The sequence below is a fragment of the Scyliorhinus torazame genome, chromosome 2, assembly GCF_047496885.1.
Source record: "Scyliorhinus torazame isolate Kashiwa2021f chromosome 2, sScyTor2.1, whole genome shotgun sequence".
Taxonomy (NCBI): Eukaryota; Metazoa; Chordata; class Chondrichthyes; order Carcharhiniformes; family Scyliorhinidae; genus Scyliorhinus; species Scyliorhinus torazame.
The window spans coordinates 22212580-22236074 of NC_092708.1; the positions used below are offsets into that span (position 1 = coordinate 22212580).

Sequence of the window (23495 nt, forward strand, 5' to 3'; positions counted from 1 at the left end):
ACATTGGCGGCCCAGTAGTAGTCATCCAGATTCGGCAACGCCAGTCCCCCTCTGTCGCTGGTACGCTGCAGGAACCCCCTCCTTACCCTCGGGGTCTTCCCTGCCCACACAAAGCTCATAACGCTCCTGCCTATTTTCTTGAAAAAGGCGTTTGTGATCAGAATGGGGAGACATTGAAACACAAAAAGAAACCTTGGGAGGACCATCATTTTTACCGCCTGCACTCTGCCCGCCAGTGGGAGCGGCAGCATATCCCACCTCTTGAAATCCTCCTCCATCTGCTCCACCAGCCATGTCAGATTAAGTCTGTGTAGAGTTCCCCAGCTCCTAGCTACCTGAATCCCCAAATATCGGAAGCTCCTTTCCACTCTCCTTAACGGCAGAGCGTCTATTCCTCTTCCCTGGTCCCCGGGGTGTATTACAAAAAGCTCGCTCTTCCCCATATTTAGTCTGTATCCCGCAAAATCTCCAAACTCCCTCAATATCTGCATAACCTCTGTCATCCCCTCTACAGGATCCGCCACATATAGCAGTAGGTCATCTGCGTAGAGTGACACTCGATGGTCCTCTCCCCCCTCTAACCACCCCCCTCCGTTTCTTAGAGTCTCTCAACGCTATGGCCAGTGGTTCAATTGCCAACGCGAACAGTAATGGGGACAGGGGGCACCCCTGCCTTGTTCCCCTGTGTAGCCGAAAATACTCCGATCTTTGCCGGTTTGTGACTACACTTGCCATTGGGGCCCCATGTAGGAGTCTGACCCAACTGACAAACCCCTCCCCGAACACAAACCTCCTCACCACCTCCCATAGATACTCCCACTCTACCCTATTGAATGCCTTCTCTGCATCCATCGTCACCACTATCTCTGCCTCCCCCTCCACTGGGGGCATCATTATCACCCCCAACAGCCGTCGCACGTTAACATTCAGTTGTCTCCCCTTTACAAACCCTGTCTGGTCTTCATGCACCACCCCCGGGACACAATCCTCGATCCTCATCGGCAGCACTTTTGCCAGCAGCTTGGCGTCTACATTCAGAAGTGAGATAGGCCTATAAGACCCGCATTGCAGCGGATCTTTATCCCGCTTCAGGATTAGTGATATCGTCGCCTCCGACATTGTCGGGGGTAGGGTCCCCCCTTCTCTGGCCTCTTCAAAGGTTCTTGCAGCAGCGGGGCCAACAAGTCCACATATTTCCTGTAAAATTCCACCGGGAACCCGTCTGGTCCCGGGGCCTTCCCTGCCTGCATGTTCCCCAGCCCTTTAGTCACCTCATCCACCTCAATTGGCGCCCCCAGACCTGCCACCTCCTGCTCCTCCACCCTCGGGAACCTTAGTTGGTCCAGAAACTGTTGCATTCCCTCTTTTCCCTCTGTGGGTTGGGACCGATATAGCCTCTCATAAAAGGTCTTAAACACCTAATTTACCTTCCCTGCTCTCCGCTCCGAAGTTCCCGTTTCATCCCTAACTCCCCCAATTTCCCTCGCCGCTATCCTCTTGCGAAGTTGGTGGGCCAGCAGCCGGCTCGCCTTTTCCCCATATTCGTATCTCATCCCTTGTGCCTTCCTCCACTGTGCCTCTGCCTTCCCTGTGGTCAGCAGGTCAAACACCGTCTGAAGTCTTCGCCTCTCTCTATATAGTCCTTCGTCCGGGGCCTCCGCATATCTTTTATCCACCCTCAAAATCTCCCCCACTAATCTCTCCCATTCTTTGCCCTCTTTTTTCTCCTTGTAAGCCCTAATGGAGATCAACTCTCCCCTAACCACTGCCTTCAGCGCTTCCCATACTACCCCCCACCTGGACCTCACCATCATCATTGGCCTCCAGGTACCTCTCAATACATCCCCGCACCCTTCCACAGACCCCCTCATCCGCCAATAATCCCACATCCAGTCGCCAGAGTGGGCGCTGCTCCCTCTCCTCTCCTAATTCCAGATCCACCCAGTGCGGGGCATGGTCTGAAACGGCTATGGCCGAATACTCCGTTCCTGCCACCTTCGAGATCAATGCCCTGCTCAAAACAAAGAAATCTATCCGGGAGTATACCTTGTGGACATGGGAGAAAAAGGAAAACTCTTTGGCCAACGGCCTAGCAAATCTCCACAGATCTACTCCCCCCATTTGCTCCATGAATCCCCTAAGCACCTTGGCCGCTGCCGGCCTTCTTCCGGTCCTGGATCTAGACCGGTCTAGCCCTGGATCCAGCACAGTATTGAAATCCCCCCCCATTACCAGGCTTCCCACCTCCAGGTCCGGGATACGTCCCAACATCCGCTTCATAAATCCCGCGTCATCCCAGTTCGGAGCATATACATTTACCAGCACGACCTCCTTTCCCTGCAATCTACCACTCACCATCACGTTATCTACCCCCGTTATCCACCACTATATTCCGAGCCTCGAACGACACCCGTTTCCCCACCAATATCGCCACCCCCCTATTTTTCGCATCCAACCCTGAGTGGAACACCTGTCCCACCCATCCTTTCCTTAACCTAACCTGATCCGCCACCTTCAGATGCGTCTCCTGAAGCATGACCACATCTGCCTTCAGTCTATTTAAGTGCGCGAACACTCGAGCCCTCTTAATCGTCCCATTTAGGCCTCTCACATTCCAAGTAATCAGCCGGATTGGGGGGCCACCCGCCCCCCCCCCCCCCCCCCCCCCCCCCGCCAACTAGCCATCCCCTGTTTTGGGCCAGCCCCCCATCCGGGTCCCGCGCACCCACCCGTCGCCCAGGCGGCGCCTTCCCATCCCGACCACCTCTTCTCTTGCCAGCTCCCCCTCGCTCCCAACAGCAGCAACCCAGTTGATCCCCCCCACCCCACCCCCCGCTAGATCCCCATCTAGCATGGTTACTCCCCCCATGATGCTTCCGAAAGTCAGCTAACTCTAACTGACCCCGGCTTCCCTCGTTCTCTCCTTGACCCCCCTGTGCATGGAACTTTCTTCCTTCCTGCGCCTATCTTCCCGCCATCATCTCCCTAGCGCGGGAAAAACCCTGCGCTTTCCTGGATCGGCCCCGCCTCCCATGGCGCAGCTCCCCCATTCCCCATCCCCCCTCTCAGTCCCTTTTTCCACCGGCGCCCACATTTCTCAGTGTCCCCCCATCAAGAGGAGAAAAAATCCCTGTCTGTCGTCTCGATACTATAAACCTCCCATTCCCCAATTTACACTTCTGTACATCAACCTCGTTGTCTGCCCCCCCCAACATCAGTCCCTCAGTTCTGGTCCAGTTTCTCTTGGATGAAGATCCATGCCTCATCCGACGTTTCAAAGTAGTAGTGCTTGCCCTGGTGCGTGACCCACAATCGCGCCGGCTGCAGCATCCCAAATTTTATTTTCTTCCTGTGAAGCACCGCCTTGGCCCGATTGAAGCTCGCCCTCCTTCTCGCCACCTCCGCGCTCCAGTCCTGATACACTCGTATCACCGCATTCTCCCACCTGCTACTCCGTACCTTCTTGGCCCAGCTCAGGACCGCCTCTCTGTCCGTGAAGCGGTGAAATCTCACCACTATCGCCCTTGGTAGTTCTCCCGCCTTTGGTCTTCTCACAAGGACCCAGTGAGCCCCTTCCACCTCCGAGGGGCCCGAGGGGGCCTCAGCTCCCATTACCGTATGGAGCATCATGCTCACATAAGCCAGAACGTCAGCTCCCTCCATTCCTTCGGGGAGACCCAGATTCCGGAGGTTCTTCCTCCTCGTGCTGTTCTCCAGGACTTCGAGCCTTTCGATACACCTATTATGTAGCGCCTCATGCGTCTCCATTTTTACCACCATGCCCTGTATCTCATCATCGTTTTCGGCTGCCTTTGCCTTCAACTCACGGAGCTCTATCGCCTGGGCCTTTTGTGTTTCTTTTAGCCCATCGATTGCCAATAACATCGGCGCAAGCACCTCCTTCTTTATTTCCTCCACACACCGTCGGAGGAATTCCTGCTGGTCCGGGCCCCATGTCGTCTGGGCTCCATCCACCGCCATCTTGCTTCTTCCTTCTCTTCTCTGCCGCTGCTCCAGAGGATCTTTCGCAATCTGGCCACTGCCACTGGTCCTTTCCATACACACCCGGGGGGACACCTTCCTTCGCCACCCCACACTGGGTTTGGTCCGATAAAATTTCCGTTGGGGCTCCCGAAAAGAGCCCAAAAGTCCGTTAGAACGGGAGCTGCCAAAACGTGCGGCTTAGCAGTGCATCGCCCCAACCGGAAGTCAGCTGCAACATGACTTGCCAATTCTTATACTCAATGCCCCGGCCAATGAAGGCAAGCATGCCATATGCCTTCTTGACTACCTTCTCCACCTGTGTTGCCCCTTTCAGTGACCTGTGGACCTGTACACCTAGATCTCTCTGACTTTCAATACTCTTGAGGTTTCTACCATTCACTGTATATTCCCTACCTGCATTAGACCTTCCAAAATGCATTACCTCACATTTGTCTGGATTAAACTCCATCTGCCATCTCTCCGCCCAAGTCTCCAAACAATCTAAATCCTGCTGTATCCTCTGACAGTCCTCATCGCTATCCACAATTCCACTAACCTTTGTGTCGTCTGCAAACTCACTAATCAGACCAGTTACATTTTCCTCCAAATCATTTATATATACTACAAAGAGCAAAGGTCCCAGCACTGATCCCTGTGGAACACCACTGGTCACAGCCCTCCAATTAGAAAAGCATCCTTCCATTGCTACTCTTTGCCTTCTATGACCTAGCCAGTTCTGTATCCACCTTGCCAGCTCACCCCTGATCCCGTGTGACTTCACCTTTTGTACTAGTCTACCATGAGGGACCTTGTCAAAGGCCTTACTGAAGTCCATATAGACAACATCCACAGCCCTACCTGCATCAATCATCTTTGTGACCTCCTCGAAAAACTCTATCAAGTTAGTGAGACACGACCTCCCCTTCACAAAACCATGCTGCCTCTCACTAATACGTCCATTTGCTTCCAAATGGGAGTAGATCCTGTCTCGAAGAATTCTCTCCAGTAATTTCCCTACCACTGAAGTAAGGCTCACTGGCCTGTAGTTCCCTGGATTATCCTTGCTACCCTTCTTAAACAGAGAAACAACATTGGCTATTCTCCCGTCCTCCGGGACATCACCTGAAGACAGAGAGGATCCAAAGATTTCTGTCAAGGCCTCAGCAATTTCCTCTCCCGCCTCCTTCAGTATTCTGGGGTAGATCCCATCAGGCCCTGGGGACTTATCTACCTTAATATGTTTTAAGACGCCCAGCACCTCGTCTTTTTGGATCTCAATGTGACCCAGCTATCTACACCCCCTTCTCCAGACTCAATCATCTTCCCAAAATTCTTTAGATTCTGGAATGGTTCCTGAAGATTGCAAGGTAGCAAATGTCACCCCACTATTTAAGAAAGGAGGGAGAGAGAAATCAGGGAAATACAGACCTGACATCTGACATCAGTGGTAGGAAAAATGCTAGAATAGAATCCCTATGGTGTAGAAGGAGACCATTCGGCCCATCGAGACGGCACTGATCCTCTGATTGAGCACTCAACCCAAGCCCACTCCCCTGCCCTATCCCAATAAGCCCTTAACCTAACCATCTTTGGACACCAAGGGGCAATTTAGCATGACCAATCCACCTAACCTGCACAGCTTTGGACTGTGGGAGGAAGCCGGAGCACCCGGAAGAAACCCACGCACACACGGGGAGAACGTGCAAACTCTACCCAGTCACCCAAGGGCGGAATTGAATCTAGGTCCCTGGCGCTGTGAGGCAGCAGTGCTAATCACTGTGCCACCGTGCTGCCCCAGAATGATGTGATAAATGGGCATTTGAATAATAATGATCTGGTTTGACGTAGTCAACAAGATGGATTTATGAATGGGGAATCATGTTTAATGAACCTGTTGGGGTTTTTGGAGAATGTTACTGAAAGAATTGATAAAGGGGAGGAAGTGAAGGTAGAATCAAGAAGAGGCCCTTCAGCCCAGCCAGTCTGCACTGACAAAAAGCTACTCTAAATCTACACTAACCCCACCTCCCAGCATTTGGCCCATAGCTTTGAATGTTACGACATTTCAAGTGCTCATCCAAGTATTTTTTAAAGATTGTGAGGTTTCATGTCTGAACTACCCTCCCAGGCCGCACATTCCAGATTCCCACCACCCTCTGGGTGAATAGTTTTTCCTCACATCCCCTCTAAGCCCCTTGTCATTGACCCTTCAAAAGGGGAACAGCTGTTTTCTATCCACCCCGTCCATGCCCCTCATAATCTTATACGCCTCAATCAGGTTCCCTCTCAGCCTTCTCTGCTCCGAAGGAAACAACCTGAGCCTATTCAGCTTCTCTTCGTAGCTCAAATACTCCATCCCCGGCAACATCCTGGTGAATCTCCTCTGCACCCGCTCCAGTGCAATAATTTCCTTCCTATAGTGTAGCGACCAGAACTGAACTGTGGCCTAACCAAATTCCTGTACAGCTCCAACATAATCTCCCTGCTCTTATAATCTATGCCACGACTGATAAAGTTAAGTGTACCGTACGCCTTCTTAACTACCGTATTAACCTGTCCTGCCACCCTCAGGGATCTGTGGACAAGCAACCCAACATCCCTCTGTTGCTCTGAGTTTCCTGGTATCCTACCACTCATTGAGTGCTCCCCTATCTTGTTACTCCTTCCAAAGTGCATCACCTCGCACTTTTCAAGGTTAAATTCCATCTGCCACTGATCTGCCCACCTGACCAACCCGTCTATATCCTCCTGCAACCTAAGACCTTCCTCTTCACTCTCAACCACCCGGCCAATCTCCGTGTCATCTGCAAACTCACTTATCATCGCCCCACCCCCCACCTTTTCTTCTATATCATTTATATATATCCCAACCAGACCTAGCACAGATCCCTGTGGTACACAAGACTCTACCACCACCCTCTGTCTCCTACCACTAAGCCAATTTTGGATCCAACTTGTCACGTTACCCTGGATCCCATGTGCTTTTACCTTCTTTATAAGCCTCCCGTGTGGAACCTTGTCAAAGGCTTTGCTGAAATCCATGTAAACTACATCCCCTCATCTACACACCTGGTCACCTCCTCAAAAAATTCAATAAAATGTATTAGTCATGGCCTACTTCTGACAAAGCCATGCTGACTATTCCTGACCAAACCTTACCTCTCCAAGTGCAGATAGATTCTGTCCTTCAGTATTTTCTCCAATAGTTTCCCTACCACTGATGGGAGACTTACTGGTCTGTAATTCCTTGGTTTATCTCTACCACCCTTCTTGAAAAATGGGACAACATCAGCAGTCCCCAGTCCTGTGAAAACTCCCCCGTGGCCAAAGAGGAATTATAAATTTGGATCAGAACTCATGTAATTCCCTCCCTTGCCTCCCACAACAGCCTGAGGTACAACTCATCCAGGCCTGTGGATTGGTCCACTTTGAGGCCCGCCAAAACCTCTGTCTGAATTCTGCCCCTACATCCTCTTTCTTCAAAGTGAAGACAGATGTGAAATATTAGTTTCACACCCTGCCAATGTTATCCAAGCTCAAGGCACAGATTGCCCCCTTGGTCCCTAATGAGCCCTACTGTTTCCCTCGTTATTCTCTTCCCCTTGATATGCTGAATGAATATCTTATGATTTTCCCTAATCTTACCCACCAGTGCTTTTTCATACTCTCTCTTTGCCCTCCTAATTGCTTTTTTGAGTTCCCCCCCCCAGCACCTTCCACACTCCACGAGGGCCTCTGTAGATTAGCTCCCTTTGTAACCGCTAAAAGCCTCTCTCTTCCTTCCCAACCAGTCCTGAATACTCCCTGACACCCAAGGTTCTCTGGACTTGTTGCTCCTACATTTCATCCTGAAGGGAGCATGTTGGAACTGTACTCTCACCAATTCCATTTTGAACACCCCCTCTCATCCCGCCCCCCCCCCCTCGCTACCTCTCCCTCTGCCCCCCCCCCCCCCCACCCCCATTCTGCTGCAGACTTGCCCTGAAGCCGCTGTTCCCGGTCTACTTCGATCAGATCCTGCCTTATTTTAATAAAATCAGCTTTCCCCCCAATCCAAAACCCTTTTTTGGAAGACAATCTTTTTCCTTTTCCATGACAAATTTAAAATGTGCTGTGTTGCGGTCACTATTACTAAAATGCTCCCCACTGCTATCTCGAACGCCTGTCCGACTTTGTTCCCCCAAATTAGGTCTAGCCCTGCGCCATGTCCCTGTTGGACCTTCGACATGTTGATATAAAAAGCTCTCTTGAAATACATTTCAAGAAATCTGCAACCTCTAAAGGGCATTAATCTAAATTAATTTGAAGTTTCACCCTATCAATTGTTATGGGCCAGGGTTTAGAGAACCCCAAAGTGTATCATGGATTTCACCTGACCTACAACTTTTACTAGATTGTGGTATGGGGAGCACACGGCCCACTCGACAGGTGTGGTAGAGCAGAAATGGAAAAGTATTTTTTAAAGCAAAACAATGTTTATTCTACGAACTCAAGTTAACCTTTCTAAAACAGTGAACATTTTACCAACCAGTAAATCAAATACACTCCCCAAAGAATACAACACTAAGTAATCTGAATGCTGTCCTTTTAACATCCAGAAGACTTAACAGCCCTTTAAACAGAAGCACATCAGGGTCTACATTCAATACTGAAAACATTTATAATTCTGAATTCACCAAATGATCAAGAGATAGTCCTTCATGGCAGAGAGCTCAACAGTACAGCTGCTTTGTCTGACTTCAGCTGCAACACACTGAAAAACGAAACCAAACAAACAGACACACCTAAGATTTTCTCAAGGTGAAACTAAAAAGCAGAGCCAGAGCTCAGCTCCGCCCACACTCTGACATCACATGAGCAGCCAAACATTTCTTAAAGCGACATTCTCATGACACAATATGTGCAAGAATTCTGAAATTCAGAGCATGAGCCTCTAGTGTTGGATGGCTCAAAATTTGTTTTCCCTTATTCCCATTCATCCCTGCTCATGAGAGTTGGACTTTAAGCTGTAGCTCAGTTGGCAGTACTGGCCCCACCCCCTAGGCACTCTCCTCCGTCATTATCTTGCTGTTTATGGGAGCTTGCTGCATGCCAACCTGGCTGCCACTTATCCTACGTTAACCACAGTGACTACACTTCAAAGGGTACACAGCCCTTTCTGAAAGGTGGGACCACCGACAGAGCAGCACTCCTTCGGCTGTTGCACTTGGTGTGTCAGCATCGATGTTGTGCTCAGGTCAGCGGTGTGGGGCTTGAAATAAAGATCTCCTGACTCCTTTGAGAGAATGGTAATACTGAGCCATGGCTGACGTTTAAAAATACCAAAGACAACTTATGCTAGTGGTTTCCTGTCTTGTAGAACAAATCATCTGTTTTCATAAAGTCCTGGCAATCTGGCTTTTATTCTTTTTTGCAATGACTGAGCTCCATGCCGTCCTGGGCGAACGGTGGCGCGAGTGGCTGGCACTGTTGCTTCGCGGCGCCGGGGTCCGAGGTTCGATTCCGCGCCAGGTCACTGTCTGTTCAGAGTCTGCGCGTTTTCCCCGTGTCCGTGGCTTTCCTCCGGGTGCTCCGGTTTCCTCCCACAGTCCAAAGACGTGAAGGTTGGGTGGATTGGCCATGCTAAATTGCCCTAAGTGTCCAAAAAGGTTAGGAGGGGTTGTTGGGCTACGGGGATAGGGTGGAAGTCAGGGCTTAAGTGTGTCGGTGCAGACTCGATGGGCCTAATGGCCTCCTTCTGCACTGTATGTTCTATGTTCTATGTTCTAATTTGAAATCCCTTAATATAATTACTCTATTTTCTTTACATATCGCAGTGAATTGCCTACACATCTGCTCCTCTAATGCCCGCTGACTGGGTGTGACTGCCCCCTTTTTATTCCTAAATTCTACCCTTAAAGCCTCATTTGAAGACCCTTTCAAGATATTGTCCCTCCTTACTGCATAATAGACTCCTTCCTTCATAATACAACATGGCCTCCTCTTTTACGCCCTCCTCTGACCTGTCTGAAGATCCTAAATCTCAGAACGTTGAGCTGCCAGTCTTGCCCCTCCCTTAACCATGTCTCTGTGAAGGCAACAACATCACAACTCCAAGTATCAATACACATTCTTAACTCATCTGTCTTACCCAGATACTCCGAGCATTTAAGTAGATGCCATCCAGCTTTGCGTTACTCCCTTGAAGATCAACATGCTGTGTCCCTATTGCATGAACACTCTGTCCCTTTCCCCTGCCGGACTAGTTCAGACTAGTTGGGCAGCACGGTAGCATTGTGGATAGCACAATTACTTCACAGCTCCAGGGTCCCAGGTTCGATTACGGCTTGGGTCACTGTCTGTGCGGAGTCTGCACATCCTCCCCGTGTGTGCGTGGGTTTCCTCCGGGTGCTCCAGTTTCCTCCCACAGTCCAAAGATGTGCAGGTTAGGTAGATTGGCCATGCTAAATTGCCCTTTGTGTCCAAAATTGCCCTTAGTGTTGGGTGGGGTTACTGGGTTATGGGGATAGGGTGGAGGTGTTGACCTTGGGTAGGGTGATCTTTCCAAGAGCTGGTGCAGGCCCGATGGGCCGAATGGCCTCCTTCTGCCCTGTAAATTCTATGATATGATAATCTATGAGAAGGTTTTTTCAAAAGGCTTTTTATAAAGCCCCCCACAGGAGAATGATTTTCAAAATTGAAGCATGTGAGATGGGAGGCAATATCCTGCTGTGGATTGAGAGCTGGTTGATGAGCTGAAAACAGAGAATAGGAATAAATGGATCATTCTCCCGTTGGCAGGTTGTGGTTCGTGGGGTACCGCGAGGATCAGTACTTGGGCCCAGCTGCCCACAATATAGAACATAGAACATAGAACATAGAGCAGTACAGGCCCTTCGGCCCTCGATGTTGTGCCGACCTGTGAAACCACTCTAAAGCCCATCTACACTATTCCCTTATCGTCCATATGTTTATCCAATGACCATTTGCATCCTCTTAGTGTTGGCGAGTCCACTACTGTTGCAGGCAGAGCATTCCACACCCTTACTACTCTCTGAGTAAAGAACCTACCTCTGACATCTGTCCTATATCTATCTCCCCTCAATTTAAAACTATGTCCCCTCGTGCTAGACATCACCATCCGAGGAAAAAGGCTCTCACTGTCCTCCCTATCCAATCCTCTGATCATCTTGTATTACTCAATTAAGTCACCTCATAACCTTCTTCTCTCTAAAGAAAACAGCCTCAAGTCCCTCAGCCTTCCCTCATAAGATCTTCCCTCCATACCAGGCAACATTCTGTTAAATCTCCTCTGCACCCTTTCCAATGCTTCCATATCCTTCCTATAATGTGGCGACCAGAATTGCACGCAATACTCCAAATGCGGCCGCACCAGAGTTTTGTATAGCTGCAACATGACCTCATGGCTCCGAAACTCAATCCCTCTACCAATAAAAGCTAACACACCGTACGCCTTCTTTTTTTAAAAAAAATATATTTTATTCAAGATTTTTTGGCCAAACATAACAGTACATAGTTTTTCTTTTAAACAACAATAAAGCAATATAAATAACAGCGGCCAGTTTTAAACAAGTAAATAAATAATATATAAACAGAAACAAAAACAAAACTAAATGGCAACTGCCTTGTCAAAAATAGTTACTCTCCAAAGATACAATCCAACAGTCCAATATACATGACCTATAACAAATGTCTATACATATACAATGACATCCCTAAGAGCCCGCCCGGATCCTCCTCCCACCCGCCCCCCCCCCCCCCCCTCCCCCCTGGGTTGCTGCTGTTGTCTTTCTTTCTTTTCATTCCCTCTATCGTTCTGTGAGGTAGTTGACGAACGGTTGCCACCGCCTGGTGAACCCTTGAGCCGAACCCCTTAATACGAACTTGATCCGTTCTAACTTTATAAACCCTGCCATGACGTTTATCCAGGTCTCCACGCCCAGGGGTTTAGCTTCCTTCCACATTAACAATATCCTGCGCCGGGCTACTAGGGACGCAAAGGCCAAAACATCAGCCGCTCTCGCCTCCTGCACTCCCGGCTCTTCTGCAACCCCGAATATAGCCAACCCCCAGCTTGGCTCGACCCGGACCCCCACCACCTTCGAAAGCACCTTTGCCACCCCCACCCAGAACCCCTGTAGTGCCGGGCATGACCAGAACATGTGGGTGTGATTCGCTGGGCTTCTCGAGCATCTCCCACACCTATCCTCTACCCCGCAAAATATACTGAGCCGTGCTCCAGTCATGTGCGCCCTGTGTAGAACCTTGAATTGTATCAGGCTTAGCCTGGCACACGAGGACAACGAGTTTACCCTACGTAGGGCATCAGCCCACAGCCCCTCCTCAATCTCCTCCCCCAGCTCTTCTTCCCATTTCCCTTTCAGCTCATCTACCATGATCTCCCCCTCGTCCCTCATTTCCCTGTATATGTCCGACACCCTACCATCCCCCACCCATGTCTCTGAGATTACTCTATCCTGCACCTCCTGCGTCGGGAGCTGCGGGAATTCCCTCACCTGTTGCCTCGCAAAAGCCCTCAGTTGCATATACCGAAATGCATTCCCTTGGGGCAACCCATATTTTTCCGTCAGCGCTCCCAGACTCGCAAACGTCCCATCTATGAACAGATCTCTTAGTTGTACTACCCCAGCTCTTTGCCATGCTCCAAATCCCCCATCCATTCTCCCCGGAACAAACCTATGGTTATTTCTTATCGGGGACCGCACCGAGGCTCCCGTCCTTCCCCCATGCCGTCTCCACTGCCCCCAAATTTTTAATGTTGCCACCACCACCGGGCTTGTAGTGTATTTCTTCGGTGAAAACGGCAACGGTGCCGTCACCATTGCTTGTAAGCTGGTCCCCTTGCAGGACACCCTCTCCAATCTCTTCCACGCCGCTCCCTCCCCTTCTCCCATCCACTTACACACCATTGAAATATCGGTGGCCCAGTAATAATCATTTAGGCTCGGTAGTGCCAACCCCCCCCGCCCCTATCCCTACTACGCTGCAAGAACCCCCTCCTCACTCTCGGGGTATTCCCGGCCCACACAAAACTCATAATGCTTTTCTCAATTCTCTTAAAAAAAGCCTTCGTGACCATCACCGGGAGGCACTGAAACACAAAAGGAATCTCGGGAGAACCACCATTTTAACCGCCTGCACCCTACCCGCCAGTGACAGGGACACCATGTCCCATCTCTTGAAGTCCTCCTCCATCTGTTCCACCAATCGTGTTAAATTAAGCCGGTGCAAGGTTCCCCAATTCTTGGCTATCTGAATCCCCAAGTATCGGAAGTCTCTTGTTAACTTCCTCAGCGGTAAATCCTCTATTTCCCTGCTCTGCTCCCCCGGATGCACCACAAACAACTCACTTTTCCCCATGTTCAATTTATACCCCGAAAAATCCCCAAACTCCCCAAGTATCCGCATTATCTCTGGCATCCCCTCCACCGGGTCCGCCACATACAACAACAAATCATCCGCATACAGAGATACCCGGTGTTCTTCTCCTCCCCTAAACACTCCCCTCCACTTCCTGGAACCCCTCAGTGCCATGGCCAGGGGCTCAATCGCCAGTGCAAACAATAACGGAGACAGGGGACATCCCTGCCTCGTCCCTCTGTAAAGCCAGAAATAATCAGACCCCCGTCCATTCGTAACCACACTCGCCATCGGGGCCCTATACAGCAGCTGTACCCATCCGATATATCCATCTCCGAAGCCAAATCTCCTCAGCACCTCCCACAGATAATCCCACTCCACTCTATCAAATGCTTTCTCGGCATCCATCGCCACCACTATCTCCGCTTCCCTCTCTGGCGAGGGCATCATCATTACCCCTAGCAACCTCCGTATGTTCGTGTTCAGCTGTCTCCCCTTCACAAACCCAGTTTGGTCCTCATGTACCACCCCCGGGACACAGTCCTCTATCCTCGTCGCTATTACCTTGGCCAGAATCTTAGCATCTACATTTAAAAGAGAAATGGGCCTATAGGACCCGCATTGCAGCGGGTCTTTTTCCTTCTTTAGGAGGAGCAATATCTTTGCCTCTGACATAGTCGGGGGCAACTGCCCCCTTTCCCTCACCTCATTAAAGGTTCTCGTCAGAAGCGGGGCCAGCAAGTCCATATGCTTCCTATAAAATTCCACCGGGAATCCATCTGGTCCCGGGGCCTTCCCCGCCTGCATGCTCCCAAACCCTTTCACTACCTCCTCCATCTCAATCTGTGCTCCCAGTCCCGTCCTCTCCTGCTCCTCCACCTTAGGGAATTCCAGCTGATCCAGAAAGCACATCATTCTCTCCTTCCCTTCCGGGGGCTGAGCTTTATATAATCTTTCGTAGAATACCTTGAACACCCCATTCACTCTCTCCGCTCCCCGCTCCATCTCTCCCTCCTCGTCTCTCACCCCCCCTATCTCCCTCGCTGCTCCCCTCTTCCTCAGTTGGTGGGCCAGCAACCGGCTCGCCTTCTCCCCATATTCATACTGTACACCTTGTGCCTTCCTCCATTGTGCCTCTGCATTACCCGTAGTCAACAAGTCAAATTCTACATGTGGCCTTTGCCTTTCCCTGTACAGTCCCTCCTCCGGTGCTTCCGCATATTGTCTGTCCACCCTCAAAAGTTCTTTCAGCAACCGCTCCCTTTCCCTACCCTCCTGCTTTCCTTTATGTGCCCTAATAGATATCAGCTCCCCTCTAACCACTGCCTTCAACACCTCCCAGACCACTCCCACCTGAACCTCCCCATTGTCATTAAGCTCCAGTACCTTTCAATACACCCCCTCACCCTTAAACATACCCCCTCATCTGCCAATAATCCCATGTCCATTCTCCAGGGCGGGTGCTGTTCTTTTTCCTCCCCTATCTCCAGGTCCACCCAATGTGGAGCGTGGTCCGAGATAGCTATTGCCGTGTACTCCGTCCCTGTCACCTTCGGGATCAGCGCCCTTCCCAATGCAAGAAAGTCTATCCGTGAATATACTTTATGGACATAGGAGAAAAACGAGAACTCCTTACTCCTAGGCCTGCTAAATCTCCAGGGGTCTACTCCTCCCATCTGCTCCATAAAGTCCTTGAGCACCCGAGCTGCAGCCGGCCTCCTCCTGGTCCTGGACCTCGATCTGTCCAGACCTGGGTCCAGCACTGTATTAAAGTCTCCCCTCATTACCAACTTTCCCGCCTCTAGGTCCGGGATACGTCCCAACATTCGCCTCATAAAATTGGCATCATCCCAGTTCGGGGCATATACGTTCACTAGAACCACCGCCTCCCCTTGCAATCTGCCACTCACCATCACGTATCTACCCCCGCTATCCGCCACTATGGTCTTTGCCTCAAACAGTACCCGTTTCCCCACTAAGATAGCCACCCCCCTGTTCTTTGCGTCTAACCCCGAATGAAACACCTGCCCCACCCATCCTTTGCGTAGTCTGACCTGGTCTATCAGTTTCAAATGCGTCTCCTGCAACATAACCACATCTGCCTTTAATTTCTTTAGGTGTGCGAGTACCCGTGCCCTTTTAATCGGCCCGTTCAGCCCTCTCACATTCCACGTGATCAGCCGGGTTGGGGGGCTCTTTACCCCCCCCCCCCCCTTGTCGACTAGCCATCCCCTTTTTTAATCCAGCTCCTCACCCGGTTCCCACGTAGCCGTATCTCCCCGCGACGGCACCCTCCCGCCTCGACCACCCCACCCCGTACCAGCTCCCCATTCTCCCCAGCAGCAGCAACCCAGTTAATCCCCCCCCCCCCCGCTAGATCCTCTTCTAGCGTAATTGCACCCCCCATGTTGCTCCCAGAAGTCAGCAAACTCTGGCTGACCTCGGCTTCCCCCCGTAACCTCGGCCCCCACTGTGCGAGGCCCCCTCCTTCCTGCTTCCCTGTTCCCGCCATGATTACCATAGCGCGGGAACAAAGCCCGCATTTCCCACTTGGCCCCACGCCTAATGGCCGGCGCCCACAATTCCTCATCCTTCCCCCCACCCTCCCCCACGACATGGGGAAGAGAGAAAAGTTACAGGGTCGCAAGATTAACAACTTGAGAAATCATCCCTTCACACTTTTTCCCCCCCTTCACCCCACGTAATCACACCACCACTTTGTCCCAAACATTCTTTTTCTGGCCCGCCTATTCCAGCTGCTCCTCCACAATAAATGTCCACGCCTCTTCTGCCGTCTCAAAGTAGTGGTGCTTCCCTTGGTGTGTGACCCACAGTCTTGCCGGTTGCAGCATTCCAAATTTGACCTTCCTTTTGTGAAGCACCGCCTTGGCCCGATTGAAACTCGCCCTCCTTCTCGCCACCTCCGCACTCCAATCTTGATATACGCGGATCACCGCGTTCTCCCACCTACTGTTCCGAGTTTTCTTCGCCTATCTGAGGACCATCTCTCTGTCATTATATCGGAGAGATCTCACCACTATGGCTCGAGGTCTTTCTCCAGCCCTCGGTCTTCGCGTCATAACTCGATAAGCTCCCTCCACCTCCAATGGGCCCGTCGGGGCCTCCGATCCCATTAACGAGTGAAGCATCGTGCTCACATGTGCACCGACGTCCGCCCCCTCCGCACCTTCGGGAAGACCAAGAATCCTTAAATTCTTCCTCCTCGCATTATTCTCCAACACCTCCAGCCTTTCCACACACCTTTTGTGTTGTGCATCTCTGTGTTCACCACCAGGCCCTGTATTTCGTCTTCATTATCAGCGGCCTTTGCCTTCACGACCCGAAGCTCCTGCTCCTGGGTGTTTTGTTCCTCCTTTAGCCCTTCAATCGCCTGTAATATTGGGGCCAGCAGCTCCTTCTTCATCTCCTTTTTAAGTTCTTCCACACAGCGCCGCAGGAACTCTTGTTGGTCAGGGCCCCATACTAGACGGCCACCTTCCGACGCCATCTTGCTTTGTGCTTGCTTTCCTTGCCGCTGCTCTAGAGGATCCTCCGCAATCCGGCCACCTTCCTCTCCTTTTTCCATCTGTGTCCAGGGGGAATTCCCTTCTGGTTTACCGCACAGTGTTTTTAGCCGTTAAAATTGCAGTTGGGGCTCCTATTAAGAGCCCAAAAGTCCGTTCCACCGGGAGCTGCCGAAACGTGCGACTTAGCTGGTCATCGCCGCACCCGGAAGTCCCACCGTACGCCTTCTTAACAACCCTCTCAACCTGGGTGGCAACTTTCAGGGATCTATGTACATGGACACCGAGATCTCTCTGCTCATCCACACTGCCAAGAATCTTACCATTTGGATGTGGGGAACCAAATGTAATATTTCCAAGTTTGCAGATGAGACAAGGCTAGGTGGGAATGTGTGTTGTGAGGAAGATGCAAAGAGGATTTGGACGGATTTAGTGAGTCTGCAAGGGCATGGCAGATGGAATAGAATATTGAAAAACGTGAGGTAATCCACTTTGGTAGAAGAAACAAATGTCTTTCCTGAATGGTAAGAAATTAGAAAGTGTCGATGTACAAACGGACCTGCGTGGCTTTGTCAATAAGTCACTGAATGACGGTGCAGCAAACTGTTAGAAAGGCTAATGGAACATTGGCCTTTATTGCAAGAGGATTTGAGTACAGGAGTAGTGAGGTCTTGTTTCAATTGTGTAGGAGCTTGGCTAGACCGCACCTGGAGCACTGTGAGCAGCTTTGGTCCCCTGACCATAGAGAGGATATTATTGCCATTGAAGGGAGTGGACGAAGGTTCATCAGACTTGCTCCGGGGTTGGCGGGACTGTCCTATGAAGAGAGATTGGGCAAACTGGACCTGTGTTCTCTGGAGATTCGAAGAATGAGAGGTCCCCTCATCGAAACCTACAAAATACTTAAAAGGAATAGACAGGTGAGATGCAGGTAAGATGTCTCCCTTGTTGGGGATTCAATTTCAAAATAAGGGGAGCGACACAGGACTGAGATGAGGAGGAATTGTTTTACTCAGAGGGTTGTGAACCTTACGAATCCTCGAGCCCAGAGGGCTGTGGAAACTCAGTCATCGAGTTTGCTTAAAGTAGAGATTGACAGGTTTCTGAGTACTAATGGCACAAAGGAATATGGAGATTGTGTGGGGTTAAAGGCATCGAAGTGGATCAGCAGCCATGGTCGTATTGAATGGCGGAGCAGGCTCGATGGGAGGAATGGCCTCCTCATGCTCCAATATCCTTTGTTCCTGTTGTATCTTCCTCTCTTTGATGTTCTTCACTAACTGCCTCTTTTCATAGAATCGTAGAATCCCTACGTACAGAAAGAGGCCATTTGGCCCATCGAGTCTGCACCGGCCCTTTGAAAGACCACCCCACCTAGCCTAGGCCCAATCCCTCATCGTGTAAGCTCACACTAAGGGGGCGATATAACATATCCAATTGACCTAACCTGCACGTCTTTGGAGCGTGGGAGGAAACCGGAGGAAACCCACGCAGACACGGGGAGAAAGTGCAGACTCCGCACAGACAGTCACCCAAGGCGGGAATCGAACCCCGGTCCCCGGCGTTGTGAGGCAGCAGTGCTAACCACTGCGCCACCGTGCCGCCCCATTTTCTCCAGCCATTTCCAGCACGTCTTCGTTAGTCTGAGCAGGATGCACGGAACAACCTCTTACAAATCCATGTTGATGGGGCAGAGAAAACATTTCCACTTCCGGGGAAGACTAAAAACTACAGGCCACAAAATGGTCACAAATAAATCCAGCTGGAAATTCAGCAGAAACGTCTTTATCCAGAGAGTGGGGAGAATGTGGAACCTGTTACCACAGGGAGTGGTTCAGGAGACTACACTGAATTTTCATTTTCAAATTAAACGTTGGTTAATTGCACGAGGGTGACAGAAGGTCATGTCGATGGGGTGAGTTGAGAGGAGAAATTTATGTAGTATAAACACCAGAACAGAACAGCTGGGCTGAATGGCCTATTTCCTTGCCATAAATTAAATGTAAACCATGCTCTTAGCTAATGTTCCTTCCCTCACACCCATTGCCTCACCCCTTCTCTCACCTGCAAAGTCGTGTCAAACACGACAAGTTTGGAACTGGTTGGGATTGCATCGTAGCACTCATGGGCTTTCATGAAGTTCATGTAGATGTCGGCATCAGGTTCCAGCCCTGTCCGGGAAGAAACGGTATCAGATTAAACCGCTTTCATCGTCAACACTAAACCCCCAGATTGGGCCTCTGTCCATTCGGCCCTGTCCATGTGCCTTGCTCTGATGTCTCAAACTGTCAAACTTCAAGTTGCGTCTTGAACACCTGAGCTGCAGAAACTGGGAAGCGTGGAGATCCCATGATAGAAACATAGAAGATAGGAGCAGGAGGAGGCCATTCGGCCCTTCGAGCCTACTTCACCATTCGTCACAAGCTGGGCTGAACGGCCTATTCCCTTGCCATAAATTCTATGTAAACCATGCTCTTGTTGATGATGTTGAAGCGTGAAGCTGAGGGTGAACATAGGTGTGTGGTAGCAAGGGGAGGGTATTATTAGGGATTCCCAGACTCCAGGATTGGCCTGGAGTCTCCAGGGATTGAAGAACAATCTCCAGGATACTGCTGTGTGTAACCCTGGAGAAAAATCATCGGGACATTTAAATAATTGATTTTCTTTCCCCTGTCATTTATTTTTGAGCATTTCTCTATGCCAGATATAAAATATTGAAAATAGGGATAAAAGGGTTGTTTGGTCGACAACGTCCATCCAATTGGATAAAGAGTCTTTTTGCTTTCCGATTGGTCTAAGAAGGCCATGCACCACGAGGATGGATGTGTTGGTCGACTAATGGATGGAACATGGGGGCAGGTCATGTGATGAAACCTCCAGGAATACATTTAATCACAATTGGCAACCCTGGAAATTGGACATGTCCAATTCTTGACGAGGACAAAGATCCAGAAGGCCAGTGTCTTCATAAATAACCCTTGGTTGTGAAGTCTGCTGGACAAGCTTGTATCACCTGGGAGTGTAGTAGAGGGATTGGCAGAGTCATTTTTCCCCCCCTTAGCTAATGTTCCTTCCCTCACACCCATTGCCTCACCCCTTAATGCTTAAAAGCATTAGCTTTTTATTTTTATTTTGTATCGCCCAGGAGATCGCTCGGCCGCCGATGGGTAGAGGGGGGTGGGGGGGGTGTAAAATGAAGGGGAGGGAAGAGATGTCCAACATGAAGTTTCAACCACCAGGGTGAAGGCAAGGTTTGGTAAACTGGCTGGTATTTCCTGCTCGTTAACTTCCCCTGAACATGGGGGCAATTCTGCAGCAAGTAGCTAACCGCCTGAATCCCCCCAAGCCCACCTACCATTTACAAGGCACAAGTCAGGAGTGTGATGGAATACTCTCCACTTGCCTGGAGGACTGCAGCTCCAACAACACTCAAGAAGCTTGACATCATCCAGGATAAAGCAGCCCCGCTTGATTGGCAGCCCATCCACCACCTTAAACATTCACTCCCTCCACCACCGAGCACAGTGGCAGCCGTGTGCGCCAACTGCATTGCAGCAACTCACCAAGGCTCCAAATCAATGGCCTCTACCATCTAGAAGGACAAGGGCAGCAGGCACCTGGGAACCCACCACCTGCAGGTTCCCCTCCAAGCCACGCGCCATCCTGACTTGGGAAATATATCGGCCGTTCCTTCACTGTCGCTGGGTAAAAATCCTGGAACTCCCTCCCTAACAGCACTGTGGGTGTACCTACACCTCAGGGGCTGCAGTGGTTCAAGACGGTGACTCACCACCACCTTCTCAAGGGCAATTAGGGATGGGAAATAAATATTGACCTGGCCTGCAATGCTCACATTCCACAAAAACATTTTAAAAGTAAAGAAGAATACATAAACATTCAGGAATGATGGATTTATCACCCCTTATTGCTGGAGTTTGGCTCCTGCCCATCGTAACTTCATAAATTGGTAAATTCTCCCATCAAAAGCTAACATCATTCAGGGATCTATGAGGATATTCAATTAAACTATTCATTTTAATGTGGCATTAAATCCAAGAGCAGGAAATGCATTTTGCAGCTCAAGCAACAAATCTCAGATGGTTAATGCCTGGCCATTTTCAAAACAGTTATTGATTTGAACTCCGTACTCACCAATCTTGTCAGGCAGAAACTTCTCAAACAGACTGCTGTCCAGATCTGGAAGCTGTGCAACAGAATGAGAGCTGCAGATTATTCATAGAATCGTAGAATTCCCCGACAGTACACGAGGTGGCCATTCGGCCCATCGAGTCTGCACTGATCCTCCGAAAGTGCACCCTGCCTAGGCCCACAGCCCACCCTATCCTCGTAACCCCACCTAACGTTCGGACACTTAGGTGCGATTTTAGCGTGGCCAATCCACCTAACTGGCATGTCTTCAGATTGTGGGAGGAAACCGGAGCACCTGGAGGAAACCCCACACAGACACGGGGTGGGGGGGGGAGTGCAGACTGCACGCAGTCACCTGAGGTCAGAATCGTACCTGGGTCCCTGGCGCTGTGAGGCAGCAGTGCTAACCACTGTGCCTCGGTGCCTGATTTCGCCGCCCACCACTGAATATAGATTGTCAGCTTAGGTCATGCCTCTCGTGCAGTTTTCCCGACATAACGGGATTTGCGCCAAGCGCAACACGGCTGGAAAATCTCCCCAATCGCCCCCAATTGTCTAGCCTTTGAAATCACATCAGCTCCTGAAATCTTTCATAAGACAGTGGCAGGTATTTGGGGGCAGTAGAAGGGGTTATCTGCCTCATGGGCGATATCCTGATCCATGGGTCCACCACACGGGAACATCCAAATGGTCATTGGATAGACATATGGACGATAAGGGAATAGTGTAGATGGGCTTTAGAGTGGTTTCACAGGTCGGCGCAACATCGAGGGCCGAGGGGCCTGTACTGCGCTGTAATGTTCTATGTTCTATGGTCTATGTGAGATAAGAGTGAGAGGACAGTTGGGAGAAATGGGGATAACTCTCACCAGTCAATGAGAGTTTTCACAACCCATCACAGAATTTCAGGGACACATCACTCACACATCAGGCCTTCGACCAAAAGACCGAGGCAATTAAAAAAAAAATGTGTTCATGGGACGTGGACGTCGCAGGCTGTGCCAGCATTTATTGGCCATCCCTAATTGCCCTTGAGGCGGCTGTTAAGAGTCAACCACATTGCTGTGGGTCTGGAGTCACATGTAGGTCAGAACATAGAACATACAGTGTAGAAGGAGGCCATTCGGCCCATCGAGTCTGCGCCGACCCACTTAAGCCATATTCTCGTAACCCAATAACCCCTCCTAACCTTTTTTTTTGGTCACTACGGGCAATTTATCATGGCCAATCCACCTAACCTGCACGTCTTTGGACTGTGGGAGGAAACCGGAGCACCCGGAGGAAACCCACGCACACACGGGGAGGATGTGCAGACTCTGCACAGACAGTGACCCAAGCCGGAATTGAACCTGGGACCCTGGAGCTGTGAGGCAGCAGTGCTAACCACTTGTGCTACCGTGCTACCCATTAGTCAGACCAGGTAAGGATGGCAAATTTCCTTCCCTGAAGGACATTAGTGAACCAGATGAGTTTTTTGAGGCAGATGACCCCTTCTCCTAAGTGTTGTAATGGGCAATGGTTTCATGGTCATCGCTAGACTTCTAATTACAGATTTTTTATTGAATTCAAATTTCACCATCTGCAGTAGCGGGATTTGAACCTGGGACCCTCGAGATGGGCCTCTGGATTACTGGTCCAGTGACAATATCGCTATGCCAGCTGCCCACTACAGTTTGCGGCTCCAACACTTCATGGGGGGTGGTCCATCAGGTAGGAACATTCCTCCATAATCAGGCATTGACAAAACAAACCGCTCTGGCACTTGCTCAGCCAAGACCAAGCATGGTGATGGGGGGGAATATCACCAAATATCTTCTAGAGTATCAAGAACATGCTTATTTCGCCAGACATATTGGCACACTATGACCCATGACTGCTCGCAATAGTCGCTGTAGATGTATCATGGCAGGGGTAGAATGCAGAAAGATAGAGTAACCAGTATATTATGTATCTCGATCATTGATTGAACAGGAACGAAGATTCGCTGTAATTGAGAAGGAAGCTTTGGCAGCCCGTGGGTCTGTGAGAGGTTTGCTAGCCACACCTTGTGCCTCCAGTCTCCAGCTAACAATCCAAACAGACCACAAGTCACTTTATTTAATAACAAGGCACTAGATGTTATCGAGAGTCCAGAGATTCCTGCTGAGACACATGAGGTTAGGTGCAAAGACCGAATACAGAAGATGAGCAGCAGTCAACAGCAGATGCATTGTCACACAACGGCAATGCTGGTCTGGCCTGAACAAGAGGACATCAATCTTGTTCAAGATATAGAGTTTTGCTGCTCACTGGCCACAAAATTCCTACCAGCAACCAGATAAGGGCTGAGCAAAGAACAGCAAGGACAGGGAACCGATGAAGAAAGTGCTAAAATTAGAGAACACTGCAAAAATGGATGTCCAGAATGTGTGCCAAACAATTTCACCCGAAAATAGTACTCTGAGCAATGCAGGCATC

The 23495-nt window shown here is 50.2% G+C and overlaps 1 protein-coding gene across 3 annotated transcripts in view; it reads right to left on the minus strand.

Moving 5' to 3' along the window:
- The window catches only part of prkag3a (protein kinase, AMP-activated, gamma 3a non-catalytic subunit), a 112020-nt gene that overhangs the window by 77730 nt on the left and 10795 nt on the right, over positions 1 to 23495 (minus strand). For all 3 annotated transcript variants that reach the window (XM_072469417.1, XM_072469427.1, XM_072469437.1), the window contains exons 2-3: positions 21042 to 21093; positions 18954 to 19060 (exon numbers count right to left, since the gene is read on the minus strand). In XM_072469417.1, coding sequence (XP_072325518.1) covers positions 18954 to 19060; positions 21042 to 21093 — 159 coding nt within the window. The remainder of the gene's footprint in view (positions 1 to 18953; positions 19061 to 21041; positions 21094 to 23495) is intronic.